The sequence below is a fragment of the Kogia breviceps genome, chromosome 1, assembly GCF_026419965.1.
Source record: "Kogia breviceps isolate mKogBre1 chromosome 1, mKogBre1 haplotype 1, whole genome shotgun sequence".
Lineage (NCBI taxonomy): Eukaryota > Metazoa > Chordata > Mammalia > Artiodactyla > Physeteridae > Kogia > Kogia breviceps.
The window spans coordinates 181,130,171-181,147,240 of record NC_081310.1 but is presented as its reverse complement, the minus strand read 5'-3'; the positions used below and the strand labels follow the sequence as shown (position 1 = coordinate 181,147,240).

The window sequence follows — 17,070 nt, the reverse complement described above, 5'->3', positions numbered from 1 at the left end:
ACCCGGGCAACCTGGGCGAGGGCAGGTGGGCGTGGCTCCGGAGGGAGGGGCTAGTGACGCCACCAGGTGGGGCGGGGTTTTGTGGTCTGAGGCGGGGTCAGATAGGGCGCGGGTAGTGGGCGCGGCCTGGTGGGGGCGGGGTTCGGGGATCTGGGGCGGGGCTCCGGCAAAGGGGGCGGAGTCCAGGACCGGTAGGCGGCCAGGTCGCTGGATTCCCCCACCCTTAGTTTTGCGAAAACTCTGCTGCATTATTATCCCTACTTCACAGGTGAGGAAACTGAGGCTCAGAAAAAGTGAGTGACTAGTCGGTGGTTACAGAGTTAGTGGCAAAATCTGGATTTGAAGCGCAGTCACTTTCCTGACTTCCGGGCTTGCGTCAAGGGCATCCTCCAACCAGGCCCCAGGACGGCGAGGATCGGCCTCCAGGCTCTGGCAGCCCACCTCGCTTCACTCGTTGCACCCTCCTCTCTTCTGCCCCTCAACACACCGCGTCTACCTCTGACCCACCACATCCCCTCTGGCCAAGTCAGCGGTCTCCGGTCTCATTGTTACTGGGACAAGTGGGCCTTTCCACAGCCTTCCTCTCTGCCTCTTCTGGTTCTTCTCCCTCTGCAGTCACTTCTCAGGTTCCTTAGAATACACCTCCTCTTCCTCTTCCCCCCATCCTCCATTCTCCCCTTTCCCCTCCCCTTCCCTTTCCTTGTCCCCCTTCTCTACTTCTCCTCTTCCTCCTTCCCCCTCTTCATCTCTGGTGGCCCAGTTCAGTCCTGAGTTCTATTTCTCCTCTCCTGGGGTAATCTCATCCATTACTTTGCCATCAGTTCCCAATTGAAAGACAACGAGTCCCATATCTCCATCTCCAGCCCAGTGCTCGCTCCCCAGCTGCCACACCTGTAACTAATAATACATAATTAACAACTATTAACGACTTACTACTAGCAGAATGTATATTCTACTAAGCAGTTTTACTTGCAGCTTCTCTCTGATGTCCTCAAATACCCTCTAAGCATGGGTTTTGTTATCTCCAGTTTGCAGGCCTCTAGTAAAATCACTTGCTCAGGGGCACACAGGAGGGGGGCCAGGATGTGGACCCAGGATCCAGCGAGGTCAGAGGCTACCCTTCCCTCTGCTATACCTCCTGAGGGTCCATCTGCTTCCTGGGCACCTCTACGTGAGTGTGCCTAAGGCCCCTGAAACTGCCCGGTCCCTCTTCCCCACTCAGGGAGGCCCCATCATTCCCCCCCGGCACCTGATTGGAAACCATGGTCTCATCCTCACTCCCTCCCTCTGTCTCAGCCCCGAGACTAAAGTCCTGCAGATTCTGCCTCTACGTCGCTCCTGTGTCCTGCTCCCTCATCTTCCCTTTGCTGGCCTCACACTGCCTCTCAGCCTCCAGGACCCTCCCAGCTCGGCCCTCACAGTGCAGGGCTGCCCTGAAAACATGGATTCAACCATGAAACACTTTTCAATTCAGCTTGGCCTTCACAGCCCTGTGATTCCTGGCTCTAGAAGTCTCTAGAAGTCTTGTGCTCACTCCAACATCTTCTTACCCTCTGAGAAAATAGAACAGCCTTTCCCCCAACACACACCCTCTTTTGTACCTCCTTGACTTTATCCTATAGCTGTTCTCTCTCCTGGAGGGTCCTCCTGCTCTCCTGACTACATGTGTCTGGCAAACTAATCCTTCAGGACAATGCAAAATGGGTACCGCCTGCAGGAAGCCCTCTGTGACTGTCGTGGAGCAAGGCTGAGCTGCTGTGGCACTTGTCCCAGGTGGTAGATCCAAATTCGTCTGCTTTCCCACACCCAAGCCCTCATCCCCTCACTATCTCTTGCCCTGGTGACTGCAGTGGCCTCCTGGTAGGGCTTCTGCTTCTGCCCCCCACCTCCAGTCTGTTCTCCACTCAGCAGCCAGAGCAATCCTTTGAAAATGTAAGTCAAATCGTACCATTCCCATGTTTAAGCCCACCAGTGGCTCACTGCTCTCCAATACTAGCATGATCTTTCCCCTGCCTACCTCTCTGAGCTCAACTCCTACTCTCCCCATGGCTCCTTTGGCTCCAGACACACTAGCCTCCTCTCTGTTCCTCAAACACATCAACTCTTTTCCTCCTAAGATGTGGTACCTGCTGTGTCCTTTCCTTGAAACTCTTCTATCCTCTCTTCAACTGACTTGCTCCATGACTTCCCTACTTAAAACAGGTCTCGGGCTTCCCTGGTGGCGCAGTGGTTGAGAATCCGCCTGCCGATGCAGGAGACACGGGTTCGTGCCCTGGTCCGGGAAGATCCCACATGCCGCGGAGCAACTAAGCCCGTGAGCCATGGCCGCTGAGCCTGCGCGTCCGGAGCCTGTGCTCCGCAACGGGAGAGGCCACAACAGTGAGAGGCCCGCATACCGCAAAAAAAAAAATAAAATAAAATAAAAATAAATAAAACAGGTCTCCTGGTTATTCTACATCATCATGCCTCCTTTTCTCCTTCAGAACACGTATCAACTGTATAATTAATTACTCATTTGTTTCTTAGGCTATAAGTGAGTTCCAGGAAGGCAGGGACCATGTTTATCTTCATCTGTAGTTAACTCCCTGCACACAGAAAAGCTAAGCAGGTGGTTACCAAATAACCATACTGTACCATCTTGTGACTGTGTACATGTTTGCCTGTCTCACTGGTCTGTGCGACCCTCAAGGGCTCTCTACTTAATATTGTATTAAGTATTTATTTGTAGATTGTCCATCTCCCCATCAGAATGGAAGCTCCATGAAGAAGGCAGAGATTTTTGTTCATTGCTGTATCCTCTGTGCCTAGAACGGTGCCTGGCAAATAGTATATGCTCAATAAATGTTTACTGAATGTTCAAAATGCAGGGATATGGCCACATCATCTTTCTGTCTGCAGCACCCTCTCAAACCCAAGCCCAGGGGAACTGTCAGTGAATACTGGCTGAATGAATGAGTCAGTGCTAAGTATGTGTGCGCTGATGATGCCCAGATTCTTGGGGCTTGGACAAGGAGCTTATGTAGTTAGTATCTGTGTCTCTCCCACACACACCTCCCTCCAGAGCCTAGGTCCATAGGATTCTGCAGATTGGTGAAGAGAGAAGAGGTAAGCAGTCTTACCTGGAGGTGAGCGCTCGCAGCCATCTGGTGGCCACCTGGGGAACTGCAAGTACTATCAGCCCTAGTTCAATTCACTCCCAGCCCCTTCTGGGGAGATGGTGACATCTAGGCTACAATGAAGGCACACTGGCTTTGGTTGCAGATGGAATGGCTTCAGATCCCAGCTCTGCCATTTACTGTGAGATTTGGGGCAAGTCCCTGGCTTCTCTAAGCTTCACCTGTGAAATGGGGATGCAGGACTCTTGTAAGCACTGGGCTCTCATCTGGCACCTGGTAGGTGGGAAGGACTGGAGGGACGTGTCAGTGATGGAAATGAATCAAGGAGGCAGGGCAGAGGGCATGAGTAGGAGAGAAGAGGAAGGGCTGCCCCTTCCTCTAGACAGCAGATCTTTGGGGAAGGGAGACCTGGTTGGCAGTGATGGCCTCAATTGTCCTGTAGACATGGGGCAGTTTTGGAGCATGAGAGAGAGCATTCACATGAAAATCCACAGCCCCACTTGAGTCTCTTAGGTCTCCGGAGTTTCTCATGGTTAGAAATATCAGTGCACTCTTTTCCTCCCCGGCTGGCTGAGGATCGTCTCCATCATGAATGACACCGTACCTATCTGGATCAGGAAGTGCTGGCCAACCAACTACTTCAGTGGAAACATGGTCATTGATGTTCTTCACCCTGGAAGGGCAACAGTATCCAAGACAGAAGTTTGGGGAAAACTAGCCAAAGTCTACATGACCACACCAGATGTCATCTTTATACTTGGAGTCAGAACCCATTTTGGTGGTGACAAGACAACTGACTTGGGCATGCTTTACAGTTCCTTGGGTTATGCAAGGAAAAGTAAAGCAGCACAACCCTGCAAGACATGGCCTGCCTGAGAAGAAAAAGAACTCAAGGAAACAGCATATGAAATGCAAGAACAGAATGAAGGAGGTGGGGGGACCACATAAGGCCAGTGTTGGTGCTGGCAAAAGGGAGGAGTAAAGATTCTGCAGTGACTTTATCTGTGGTGATTTTGCCGATTTTTCATGAGAGGATTAATAAACTATGAAAAAATAGAAAAGGCCACTGCTGCTCAGAAGAGAAGATAGTCTCTCATACACCCTTTCTTTCTTTCTCCTTCCCTTCCTCCCTCCCTCCCTCCCTCCCTCCCTTCCTTCCTTCCTTCCTTCCTTCCTTCCTTCCTTCCTTCCTTCCTTCCTTCCTTCCTTCCTTCCTTCCTTCCTTCCTTCCTTCCTTTCTCTCTTTCTCTCTCTCTCTCTTCCTCCCTTTCTTTCTTTCTTCCAAGTGCTTGCAGCATCTTTGTTCCCTGACCAGGAATGGAACCCGTGCCCCCTGCAGTGGGAGCACAGAGTCCTAACCGCTGGACTGCCAGGAAATTACGTCTCATACACCCTTTCATGCCAACCCCCAACAGCCTTCACCCTTCTCTGAGACCAGCTGGACAGTTGTTGGGACCCGGCTCTAATGGGGGAGAAAGTGAATACCTGGGTTCTGGGGCGCTAATGCCCCTGTATTCTCTCTGATGCCCCCGCCTTCCTTGACACCGTGCGTATTACTACTGTCTCTCTGTTTTCCTTCTCTTTCTCTAGATGTTGCTTTTTGTTGAATCATCCAGTCAGCAAGTATTTATTGAACACGTACTCCATGCCAGGCATTGTTCTCCAGCACAGAACAGAACAAAGTCTGTTCAGTCCTGGTGGGGCTGACACGTACTTTTTTAGAAAAGAATAAATTTAGAATTTCAGGAGTGCTAAGTGCTCTGAAGAATAATAAATCAAGGAAAGAGGTCAGAGGGTGATGGGGAGGAGAGTGGTAATCTAGGGTAGAGGTCAGGAAAGCCTGCTCCTGAAGAAGTGACTTGGGTTCAGTGACCGGAATGAAGTGAAGGAGTTCCAGGCAGAGGGAACAGCCAGTGCAAAGGCCCAGGAGCAGCAATATTCTCATCCAGTCTGTGCTCTCAATGGCAGGGTTCCCTAAGGCTCCTCCTCACTCTCTGCTCCCTCCCCTGGGTGATGTCATCTACCCCTAGAACCTGCACATCTATGCCTCCCAGGTGTCCTCCTCCTTCCAGATATATTGGCAGCCAACACAGCCAGTGTTGATAATGTGCCAGGCCCCTCCGAACAATCCCATGAAGAAGATACTAACATTGTCGCTATCTTATAGATGAGAAAACAGGCACAAAGAGCCTAAGACACTCACCCAAAGTCACACAGCTAGGAAATGGAGGAACTGGGATTTGAAACCAGTCTACACTCCGGACCACACCACCTGCTAAACACCCCAAACTCACCATGTCCAACCTGAAGTGCATTATCTTCCCCAGCTCTGACCCTGTCCTCTCCCCATGTACCCTGCCCACTGCCTGTCACCTCCTTCTCCCTGCCCTACACCGACTGTGGGAGCTGCAGGGGTGCTGTGTTGTGGGGAGAAGTTGGTGGGGCCTGCGATCTGGGCCGCCTTGGTTTCCTCAAGCCCTAACCTGGTCCCTGCCCCCCATCCCCATCCCACAGGCCTGGTTGATTCCAGTGAGGATCAAAGCTAGAGACAGAGGGAGGAGGAGCAGCCTGTTCCCCTCCGCCAGAACTGGCCATATCTGTCACATCTGGAGAAGTCAGCTGAGAGAGGTTCCCTGGGGACAGGCAGGGTTGGGGGGAGCTCCTTCTCTATGCCCTACCCTGCCAGGGTGTCTAAGATGGGAGGTTGAGAGGGGCCTGCCCTGGGGACTGAGCTGCTAGGTTTCCTGCTTCCAAGTTCCTCCCGGCTCCCCGACTCCGCTGCTTCGGAAAAGTGCCCCCTACCACCACCCCGCTGGCTTTCCAGATCCTGAATAAATAATTCAGGTTTTGAAATCTTGCCAGGCCCACTCCTCCCATGCTGTGAGGGCGCTATTGGGCTGACATGACTGACGTCACCCAGCTCCTTATGCCAGCCCCAGCATCACGAGGACCTGCCCTGGCAGCAACTTACCTGCCTGGTCACTGTCAGTCCAGACCCTCTACCCTGTCCTACTCGCCCTGGGGTCCACTCACCACAGTCACCTGATATGTTCATTCCAGGACCCTACAACCCTCATCACAGCCTTGTCACTTCAGCACTTGTGACAGGGTCACGGTGACCTGAAGTCCTATCACCTGGACACTCCATCTTCCCTTTCCTTTGCCACCACCTTTTGCCCCCCTGCAATCCCTGAACCCCATCATGCCACAGAACCACCCTGCCACTGCTATGGTTGCCCTGGGGGCTTCCCTCTCTACCTCAGCGTCCCACTGCCACCATCCCCCAAGATCCTGTCACCATGCTCATACCGTCACTGCCACCCACCTCCCTGCTCCCTCATGCTCCTGTCACCATCACCTCAGGGCCGTTTTGTCTTGGCAACCCCTGCCATCCTCACTGGGGACGCCCATTCAGCCCCATCACTCGGTTTCCATCACCTGAATTCCATTAGCCTTTACCACCTGAGAGTCCCATCACCCCCACAGTCTATCCGCGTTCCCTTTCCACTCCCCCTACACATCCCCCTCAACCTCCCGTGGACTTCCAGGCTCTCGCACCAGCGCCCCCGAAACCCCCGGCCCCTAGAGGGCGCCGCGTCAAGGACAGCGCGGGCCGACTCAGGAGGGGGCGGGGCCGCAGCCACGGTCGCTTTTTATGAATGGGGGAGCAGGCGGCACGAGGCCTCATTACTATGCCGAGCGGCGCGCGCTGCGCCCCAGCGCGGCTCACCCATTGGCCAGGAGGGCCGCTGACGTCACCAAACCGGTGGCCGGGGGCGGGGCGGGGTGAGTCACGTCGCTTCTCCCGCGGCCGTGGGGGCTTCTAGGGGTCCGCAAACACCCTGCGCAGCCTGGACCCGAGCGGAGCCTCCCCGGGGCCCGGCCGCGCCCGGTCCCGAGAGGTGAGTAGCGGGCCCCGCCGCGGGCACCAGGCGTCCGGGAGGGCGCTCAGGATTCTGGGGCGCTGGGCAAGCGGTAAGGCTCGCAGCGGCTGACTGGGGTCGGAGGTCGAGACCAGGAACCCTGACTCTGGGCTAGCAGGAGGGGAGCCAGTGTCTGAGTGCTGAGAGCCGTCAGCCGCGGGGTGAGCCCTCCTGCAGAGACCCGAGGCCCTGAAGGGACGGATGGTCATCTGAGTTTGGGCCGGCAGGAGGCGTCTGGGGCAAGGACCCAGGCGTCCGAGCAGGAGGAGGTGTCTGACTTAGGAATCCAGATCTCCGGGCAGGAGGCGGAGTCAGGCCCAAGATCCAGGTGTCCGGGCAGAGGGAGGGGTCTGACATAGGGATCCACGCTTCCAGCAGGGGTTGTCTGTTCCAAAGATCCAGAGGTTCAGGCAGAAAGAGGGGTCTTGCTGGGGACAGAAGTCTAGGTGGGTGTGTGTTGAGGGAGGCTGAATTCCCAGGTGTTGTTACCCCAGGAGTGCAGGGTGGGGGCTGGCGGGAGCTTCACGAGCATTCTCTGGGGGCGGAGTCTGGGTTTGGCAGTACTGAGAATCGTGAGGGGTCTGGTGAGCCTCAGAAACTAAGCGTCATCCTCCCTGGTGGGGGGGGGGAGCAGAGCTGCTCTCAGTCTTAAGATGTTTTTCCCTCCCCCAGTCTTGGCCTCTCCCAGCTTCTCCTGGATCCTATGGGCCTCCATCCACTTATAGTAGTCCTTCATCTTGTCCTCCTCTGGTCACACATGTAGGAGAAAGAGAACTGCAGGACTCAGGGAGTTGGAAGGGAGAATGAAGAGACCCAGGACAGGGATCCCCAGGAAAAGAGACTCCTGCTAGCCTGGAGGCATAGGAGAGGTTAAAGGTACCCTGGAAGGAGCTTCAGGGCAGGAGTGGGTGTGACAAGGCATTGGGACTCAGCCAGGTATCCTGAGGTGAGACTCCCACTGTTTCCAGACCCCTCCACTCAGCACCCAGCCCTGCCAGCTTCTCACAGAGCCTTTCTCCTACAGGTACCATGATGTGGGGTGCAGGCAGCCCCCTGGCCTGGCTCTCTGCTGGCCCAGGAAACATGAACATGAGCAGCGTGGGTTCAACAGAGGGGCCCACAGGCCCAGCCACGCCACTGCCCTCACCTAGGGCCTGGGATGTAGTGCTGTGCATCTCAGGTACCCTTGTGTCCTGTGAGAATGCGCTGGTGGTGGCCATCATCGTGGGCACTCCCGCCTTCCGTGCCCCCATGTTCCTGCTGGTGGGCAGCCTGGCTGTGGCAGACCTGCTGGCAGGCCTGGGTCTGGTCATGCACTTTGCTGCTGTCTTCTGCATTGGCTCGGCAGAGATGAGCCTGGTGCTGGTCGGCATGCTGGCCATGGCCTTTACTGCCAGCATTGGCAGCCTACTGGCCATCACCGTTGATCGCTACCTTTCTCTGTACAATGCGCTCACCTACTACTCAGAGACGACAGTGACGCGGACCTATGTGATGCTGGCCCTAGTGTGGGGATGCGCATTGGGCCTGGGGCTGCTGCCTGTGCTGGCCTGGAACTGCCTGGATGCCCGGGCCACGTGCGGCGTGGTATATCCATTCTCCAAGAACCATCTGGTGGTCCTGGCCGTTGCTTTCTTCATGGTGTTTGGCATCATGCTGCAACTCTATGCCCAGATCTGTCGCATCGTCTGCCGTCATGCCCAGCAGATTGCCCTCCAGCGGCACCTGCTGCCTGCCTCCCACTACGTGGCCACCCGAAAGGGCATTGCCACCTTGGCCGTGGTGCTTGGCGCCTTTGCCACCTGCTGGCTGCCCTTCACCGTCTACTGCCTGTTGGGCGATGCCCACTCCCCACCCCTCTACACCTATCTCACCCTGCTCCCTGCCACTTACAACTCCATGATCAACCCCATCATCTATGCCTTCCGCAACCAGGATGTGCAGAAGGTGCTGTGGGCTGTCTGCTGCTGCTGTTCCTCTTCCAAGATCCCCTTCCGATCCCGTTCCCCCAGTGACGTCTAGTCGCATCCTAGTGACCCTTCAGCCCTGATCACTACAGAATTCCAGAATGTTAGGTCCTCCAGGGCTTTGTTCCAACCCTCCAGCTCCACACCCCAAGACCCAGCTGGTTCTGGAGTTCTAGGACTTTGGGTGTTTCACAGGATTCTGTTCAGATCCCTGCAGGGCCCAGCTGGCTCCATGGTTCTAGAATGTTCAGGTGGTCAGGGTTCCACTCAGAAATGTCCCACAGCCCAGCTGGCTTGGAGTTCCAGGATGCTGCTGGGTGTTTTCCAGTGCCATTCCAAGTCCCTGATCTTCCCCTCCCTTGACCTTGACCATGTCGCTTTACTTCTGAGTTTCTGAACTAGAATCAGAGAGGTTAGTTACTCCGTTGATAGATAAGAGAAAGATTTATCTGTATATATGTGCACATACAGAGTATCTATTTATTATTTATTTATTTATGCATTTATTTATGGGTGTTAGGGGAAGAAAAGAGACCCACACCTTGAAATCCAGGCCATACCAGGGTACTCCCAGTCCCCAACACCCTCATTTCTGACCTCAGTTCCTAGATGGGGGAAAGGGAGAGAGAGAAACCACGTATTTTGTTATTATTTTTGCTTGTTTTTTATCAAAGAGATCATAGAAACCAGAGCCTTCTCCCAGGGCCCGCCACCCTCGGGTTTGCAGGGGGAACATACCAGCCTCTGGTTTTTTATTTTTTTAAGAAACCATCTCCTGAGAAACCGAGAATTCCTCTGCGCTGGGGGCCGGCTGCCCTCTGGTGGCCGTTTTCGGGTAACTGCAGCCCGGCCGGCAGCCGGGACCAGGCCAAGCAACCCCAACTCCACTCCAGCCTGGTGTCCAGCGCCACAGCCAGAGTCTGGCGGCCAGGCCTCACCCTGCGGTGCCCTAGAGGAGGCAGGGTGCGAGCCAACGCCAGACCCCTCTGCCAACTGGGGTATGGTCCCCAGTGCAATCCCTATTCCTGTCCCTGACCCAACCCTCAATAAAAATGATTTTGTGATAAATTTGTGTGTGTGTGTGTGTGTGTGTGTGTGTGTGGAGGGGGTGGAGTGGGGCCTGATGGGGGACAGCCTGGAATGGGGGATTATGCCAGGCCCGGGGGCCTGTGGGGTATATGAGGAGATGGAGACCCAGGTGGAATGTGGCCGGCAGGTGACACCTCCCACCCCAGGATGCCTATCTGATGGGTCCCCCTGCTCAGACACAGGCACCGCCAGGCAAGAACCCCACCATCCCCTGGGGACTGGAACCCCTGTTGCTAGACCCTTTTGGGGTTGAAGATGCCTACATCCTGCCCACATGAGCTTTAGCTTGGCCTTTGGCATGAAGGATATACTCAAAGCATGTAGGTGTTCTTAACAACAGCCCTTTCCAGTCATGGGCATTTACTGTGTGCTAGGCACTGTGCTAAGTGTACTACACCCATTACCACATTTATGCCTAACAAGCATCCCATGGCACAGGTAATAATAACTTCTCCATTTTACGGATGAGGAAACAGGCTGAGGGAGATTCAGTGGCCAGCTCAAGGTCATACAGCTAGGAAATGATAGAGCCAGAATTCAAACCAGGAACACTTGTTTCCAGAACCTGTGCAATACTGGCCAATGCCCCCCCCCCATCTCCTTCCTTCCCAACCCTAGGGCTTACGACATTCTGGACTCAGATTTGTGTTGGGGTTCATTCTCAAGCCAGCAGCCACATTTTGGGAGGTGGCCGGTTGGGGTCTGTTCATTCAGGAGCTGAAGAGCTTTTTTGCTACGCAAAGGTGAGTGATGGTAAGTGTGTGCGTGTGCTCTTGTGTGCCTTTGAGGATGTAAGTGTTCAGGACCCTGAATTTCGGTGTTTTGGAACCAGAAAGGACATGTTCAACAGGCAAGGGCAGGAGCAGGTTTGGGGTGTGGCTGAAGAGGAAGCTCTGACTACCCAAACCCCCCATCTTCCTGGGTGGGCAAAGCCTGGAGGTGGGGCCCTCAGAGCACCTCCACTGTACAGATAGGGAGACTGAGGCCCGAAGAACAGCCACTTGCTCAAACACACAGCTGTGCCAGGCTAGGACTCAGGTCTTTCTCCATTTCCCTGGCCAGAGGTTTCTGCCTGGTGTTCAAGACCCCTCCCCAGTAGTAGCCACAGGAATCCAAGGCGAGTGGACATGCCAACAGGGGCTGGGTCAGAGCTGGTGGAGGGCGGCCCTGGGCTTAGGTACATATGGCTCCAGTCCAGGCACAAAGTGGAGAGGGTCCACCAGATCTGGCTGAGGCTTATCTCTCTCCCCACCTTCCTGGAAGATCCCTGGGAAAAGACCCCCACTCAGGAATCACCTGTTCTATGCCAAATATCGCATACAACATCACCATGGTCCACTGGGTGGTACTATTACTCTCCCCACTTTACAGAAGAGAAAGTTGAGGCGCTGAGAGTAATGGGTTTTCATTTATTCACTGCTGTCCTTGTGGACAGCTTAAATTCTAGCCAGGGGAGACAGTAATAAAGAGATAAGCTAAAACATGGTAATGTCAGAGAGTGATGGGTCCTCAGAGAAAAACAGAGAAGGGGCACAGGGAGCGCGTGTAATCTCTAAATGAGGGTGCCCCCAAAAGGCCTTCCTGAAGGTGACGTTTGATTTGCCTAAAGTCGCATAGTTAGTAAAAGAGTTGAGCTGAGATTTGAACCCAGGTCCATTTGACTCCAAATCTGTTTCTTTCCTAGGTGAGGAGCAGCTCAGAAACAGCAAGCAAGGAAACCAGGGCTGGGAGCTCTGTCCCCAGGCTAGGGAAAATGTGGGGCTCTTCAGGCTACCCCTAGACCTTTGGGAGGGGCAGTGTAGGAACAGGCCTCCTTGCTGCCTCCGCCTCACTCCCAAGGAGCACCCACCAAGGACCAGAAGGAGAGGGGCCAGGTGCCTCTCCTGCCCTGGGTGGGCTTGGCCCTTTGCTTCCCCGTCCTAGCTTCTGGCTCCAGGGCCTGGCAGGGCCAAATGCTGGCCAGCCTCATGTCTGCGAGGGCCTGTGATGGACCCTCCTGCTGTGAGTCCTCCTCTGTCTGTCTGGGTGTGGCTGCGTGGTGGATCTGAGACATTTCTGGTAGCCTGCATCTGCGGTCTCTGCCTTGGGTCCTGGGCCCACCCTGAGGGTGTCTGAATCTGTCCCTGGGTTGGGGCCTCTGTGCGTGGTGGGGCTAGCTGGCTTCTCCCTGCTCCTGGGATTCTTCAGATACACCTCAGGTCTTCCCTGTGCTCCCGGCTCTGTGTTTCCTCCAGGAAGCCTCCTTGGCTAAGCCCTCCTGTGGCTGTGAAGATGCGGTTTATACAACACACCTTGCTACGCTTCTCCTTAGTAAATATTTATAGAGAAGTCTTGCCTTCCTTGTTGGAATGGGGGCCCCTAAAGGCTGTGTCCCCTCTCCAACTGAGGGTCCCTGAGAGAAGGGACACGTCTGCCCCCCCAGACTGAAGCCTCTATGTCTCTTTCAGCCCCAGACTCATCCGGTGCTCAGCCTGGGGCTGCTCAGCACCACATGCCTGTGTGTGTGCGCGTGCGTGCCTGTGTGTGTTTTTTTGGGGGGAGTAGTCAAGCCTTCCAGCCTCTCTGCCTTTGCCAGTTGTCCAACCCCATGCCTGACCCCACCCAGTTGCAGAGGCCTGGGAGGGTGAGCTGGGCAGTGGGGGCTCCCTGGCTTGGGGGAGGCAAAGGCTGGGGCACAGATCCCCGCCTCTCTGCCAGGGTAGGCCTTGGGGTGGGGGTGGGGCCCATCTCTCCTCCTCTCCTTACCAGGTCCTGTGTAGAGGAGGGGGGCAGCCCCCACCAGGGCCCTGACCGCCTCTCCCTGCAATAAGTGAGGAGACAGCAGCTGTTAATATGAGTTCACGGGCTCACAGCTTCTGCAGGCTGGAAAACAGGCTCCCGGGGCCGGGGGCTACGGCAAGTCTCATCTGTCAGATTCTCTCGTGGAGCCTGGAGCCCGTCAGCCCCGCATCCCCCAGCTCCCTACATGCTGAGACCTGGCCTAGGTGCACACAGGCACGTGCACACAGGCACACACGTGGGGGTCCAGGTCTCTGGCTGTTCAGAGAACACACACACATGCACACATATCCAGACACGCACATATACCCAGATGTATCTGCATACTGGTACGCACACCTGTGCACAGATATATCATGGTACACATGTACACAGACCATGTCAACTTCATGTGCACATGTTCACATGCAGAAGCACATACTTAAATGTATGCAATGCCCTTGCACACACATGTATACACACACACTTACCCTTATATATACATGTGTGCACACAGGTCCAGACATGCTTGCATACCCAGACCCATCTGCATACCACTGCACACCCACATATACACAGGCACAAAACTGCACACGTGCATACAGATGGCATCCATAATCATGTCCATACATCTGCATACAGGACTACATTCAAGAACTTGAATGCACGTACATGTCTTTTGCACACAGTGTACACACAGTCACACAGGCTCCTCACTGTGAGTGCTCAGCAACCATGAATTCACAGGCAGACCCTTGCTTTCCAGCACCATCCGGCTGGCTCAGCCTCCCCTCCCTCAGCCTCATGACAGGCAGCTCATGCTCCTGCCAACCCCAATGCCCGCCTTTGGCTTCCCGCCCCCCGGGGGTCCCCAGATCCCTGATTAACCCCCTCACTAATTGGCCACCAGCCCCTTGACTTTGCTGCAGGCCTTCTCGGGAGCTGGGAGCGAGAGGCTGCAAATTGGCCAAGCAGGATGGGTCTGGGGAATAGAGTGCGAGGCGGGGGGTGGGGGGTGCTATGAGCTCAGGGCCTGACTGGAGCCAGGCAGGGCACCCCCTATACCAGGGCTGGGGGGGCACTGGTATTGTATTCTCATGGGAGGGCACTCTAAGATTCATGTGTACCCAGTCACCTGAGCTTTCCCTGAATGCACTTTTACACACACACACCAGTCATGTGGGTGAACATGCCCCACCCCACTTCTCCACACAAATGCATGTGAACATTTGCACACACCCAAGTACCCTCATGAACAAACCCAATAAGCATACAAGCAAAATCTTGCCTGTTCATAAATTCACCCGCCAGATATGCAAAGACCATTTACGTACATACATCCAAACATACTTCACCTAAACACACAAATGTATCACATGTATACAGGGCTGCAAACACATAAATTTACATATTACACATGCCTATGAATGTACACCTAAGTATACCTGTAGGCATGCAAAAACATACATCCACATGTGTGTGTGCACACCCGTGGAGTCCAGGCATGCACGCACACCACTCCGGTGTGTGCCTACCTTGATGAACTAGCAAGTAGCCACAGAATAGGGAGAACCCCCATAGCCAGCCATTGGCTTTGCAGAGGAATAGGGCGCTTGAGGTTCCTGCAGTCTATAGGCAGGGGTGGGGAGTGGTGGAACTCAACTAATGCCTAAGCCTTGTACTTCCTCTGGGTTCTCCTCAGCCTCCAGGGCAGAGGTTCTGGCTTTCGCTTCTGTAGTTCCTGTCTCCTTGGCTCTGGACCCAAGCCCATAGACTGTTCTACTTTCTTGTAGGCAGCCTGGGGCATTGGAAAGAAGAGGGTTTCTATTTCCATGCCTGCTGTCAACTTGCTGTGTGACTTCAGACAAGTTGCTGTATCTCTCTGTGCTTCTGTTTCCTCAACTATAAAATAGGAATAAAAAGCTTTTAAAGTGTTGGCAATCCTTCCAGAACCGGCCTGAGGAGTCCATGGGGTCATGTTTATGGATGTGCTTTACTCAGGAACACGTCTGGGAGAGGTTAGTTTCCAAGATAGTGAGATACCGGGGGGCCAGGGGTGGGGGCAGCATACTTCACCCTGGTCAACCCCACATTGAATAGTGGAAGAAGCTGAGGCCCAGAGAGGGAGCAGCAAAGTGGGAGCTAGAAGAGCTAACCTCTGACTTCTCAGCCAGGAAATCTACTCCTCTTTAAATATGTATGCAGAGCGTGAGCAGGTGTGTGCAGTTCCTCAGGTAAGAGTGGAGATGGCTGCCTGCTGTGGTGGGAAGGTGTCTCTGCAGGACTCCTGCCACCATGGTACTGACAATTCTACCACGAAGAGATTCTTTTCGTCGTGAAAGGCTTATTTTTTGTCTTCCAGCTTCAGACCCCCCACTAGACACCTCTTCTCCTGCGGCTAAGACTGGCTTTGGGGAGCACCTGAAACAGCTCCTAGCCTCATGATCTGGGAGGGAACTAGCTGACAACCACCCCAGAGCAGAACTTACAGGAAGTGGTGCCAGGTTGCCCTGGCCACTGGGTGACCAGGAGGGGGCAGTGAGGAACTGGCGGAGGCAGCACGAAGGGAGGGGTGGCTCCTGAGGACTTTGTGTGAGGTCTGCTTGCACCTATGTGTGTTCCTGTTAACTGTGTGCTGATCTGTGCCCTTGTTTGCACAAGAATAGGACTGTGTGCAGTGTGTGCACATCTCCGTGTGTATCCACGTCCGAGTGTGCATAGATGCACCCATCTGAACAGGTGTATGCACAAACTGAAGGCATGTCTGACAGAGGACCCAGCCCATACCTAGGGAACTCACTTTGTTCCAGGCAGTTGAGGACACAGGGTACTTCTAACTCTAAAGGTCCACGATAGCCGAACCCTCAGTCTAGCCCACTTGATTTCAAAGTAAGATCAAAAATAACCATCACCTATAAAACTGGGCACCAGCGGGTAGGGAAGACCATACAGAAAACCTTTAACACACCCCCTCACACCAAAGACCATGATGCTAGATGGAGACATTCTGAAAACGGTTTAAGTTCCATGGTGGACAGAGAACAAGAGACCCATGTGCGAACTATGGCTCTGCTCCTGGCCAGCTATGTGATTTTTTTTTTTTTTTTTTTTTGCAGTACGCAGGCCTCTCACTGTTGTGGCCTCTCCCGTTGCGAAGCACAGGCTCTGGACGTGCAGGCTCAGAGGCCATGGCTCACGGGCCCAGCCACTCTGCTGCATGTGGGATCTTCCCAGTCCGGGGCATGAACCCGTGTCCCCTGCATCAGCAGGCGGATTCTCAACCACTGCGCCACCAGGGAAGCCCCAGCTATGTGATCTTAAGCAACTCAACCTCTCTGAATCTTTTTCTCATGTGTAAAATGGGAGACCCGTGGTTCATGAGGTTGAAATAAAGTGTACGCAGTCTTGGGCAGGTAGTAGTAAATGCTCATTCTTCTCAGGATTAGCCCAAAGAGCTGAAGCTCCCAAGCGGAGGAGCCGGAATTCAAGCTCAGGCCTCCTTCTTCCCAGAACCACATTCCTTCCCTCCAATTCCCCACCAAGGGCGGCTCCTGACACCACCATTTTGTCTTCTCCCAGGGCGGGCGTCTGGCTGGCTGTCAGTCACTGGCCTCGGGAAGCCAAGTGCTGACTAAACACAGGCCTGAGCAGGAGGGTGGAGCGAGGGGCTCCGCCCGGGGAGAGCTGGCTCCTGCGCCCCCTCCCCTGCACCCCACCTCCAGCGATGAGCTCAGAGTGGCTGGCGCAGCACTTGCTGACAATTCAAAACTTCTGCCCCCTCTCCTGGGATGCCAGCGGGTGACTCTCTCTGAACAGCAGGCGTGACCAGCCGAGTCACCAACCCTGTTCCCAACCCTCTCCCGGGGCCACCCCACTGTGTTTGCTGGGCCCAGAACTGGGTGTCTACTCATAAATTACGCCCAGGGACAGTCACCCGCAGCAGCTGGGCTCGGAACAACCGTTGCTTCCTGGGTAGGTCATTTTTTGGGGGTCAGAATATAAACCCAGCCCCCTCACCTTCCCAGGCAGAAGGGGCGTGCAGCACCCTAAACCTTTTATCAGATTCCATTGTAAATCATTCTATTTAAGGTAAGTTGCTTGGGTCTGAGAGGCAGACAAGATGCTGGCCAGATGTTGGGAGGCAGAATCAGCATTCAGCCTGTGTTCCTCTCCTGCCTGATGCAAGGAGTCTCCCTGGCCCCAGCACACCCCTCTCAG

The 17,070-nt window shown here is 54.6% G+C and overlaps 1 protein-coding gene across 1 annotated transcript; it reads left to right on the top strand.

Moving 5' to 3' along the window:
* The first annotated feature begins 6,888 nt into the window (after window positions 1-6,888).
* GPR3 (G protein-coupled receptor 3) lies at window positions 6,889-10,074 on the top strand. Its single transcript, XM_059036611.2, has 2 exons — window positions 6,889-7,018; window positions 8,064-10,074. The coding sequence occupies exon 2, from the start codon at window positions 8,069-8,071 to the stop codon at window positions 9,059-9,061; it is 993 nt and encodes a 330-aa protein (XP_058892594.1). The 5' UTR covers window positions 6,889-7,018; window positions 8,064-8,068; the 3' UTR covers window positions 9,062-10,074.
* Window positions 10,075-17,070: the final 6,996 nt, after the last annotated feature.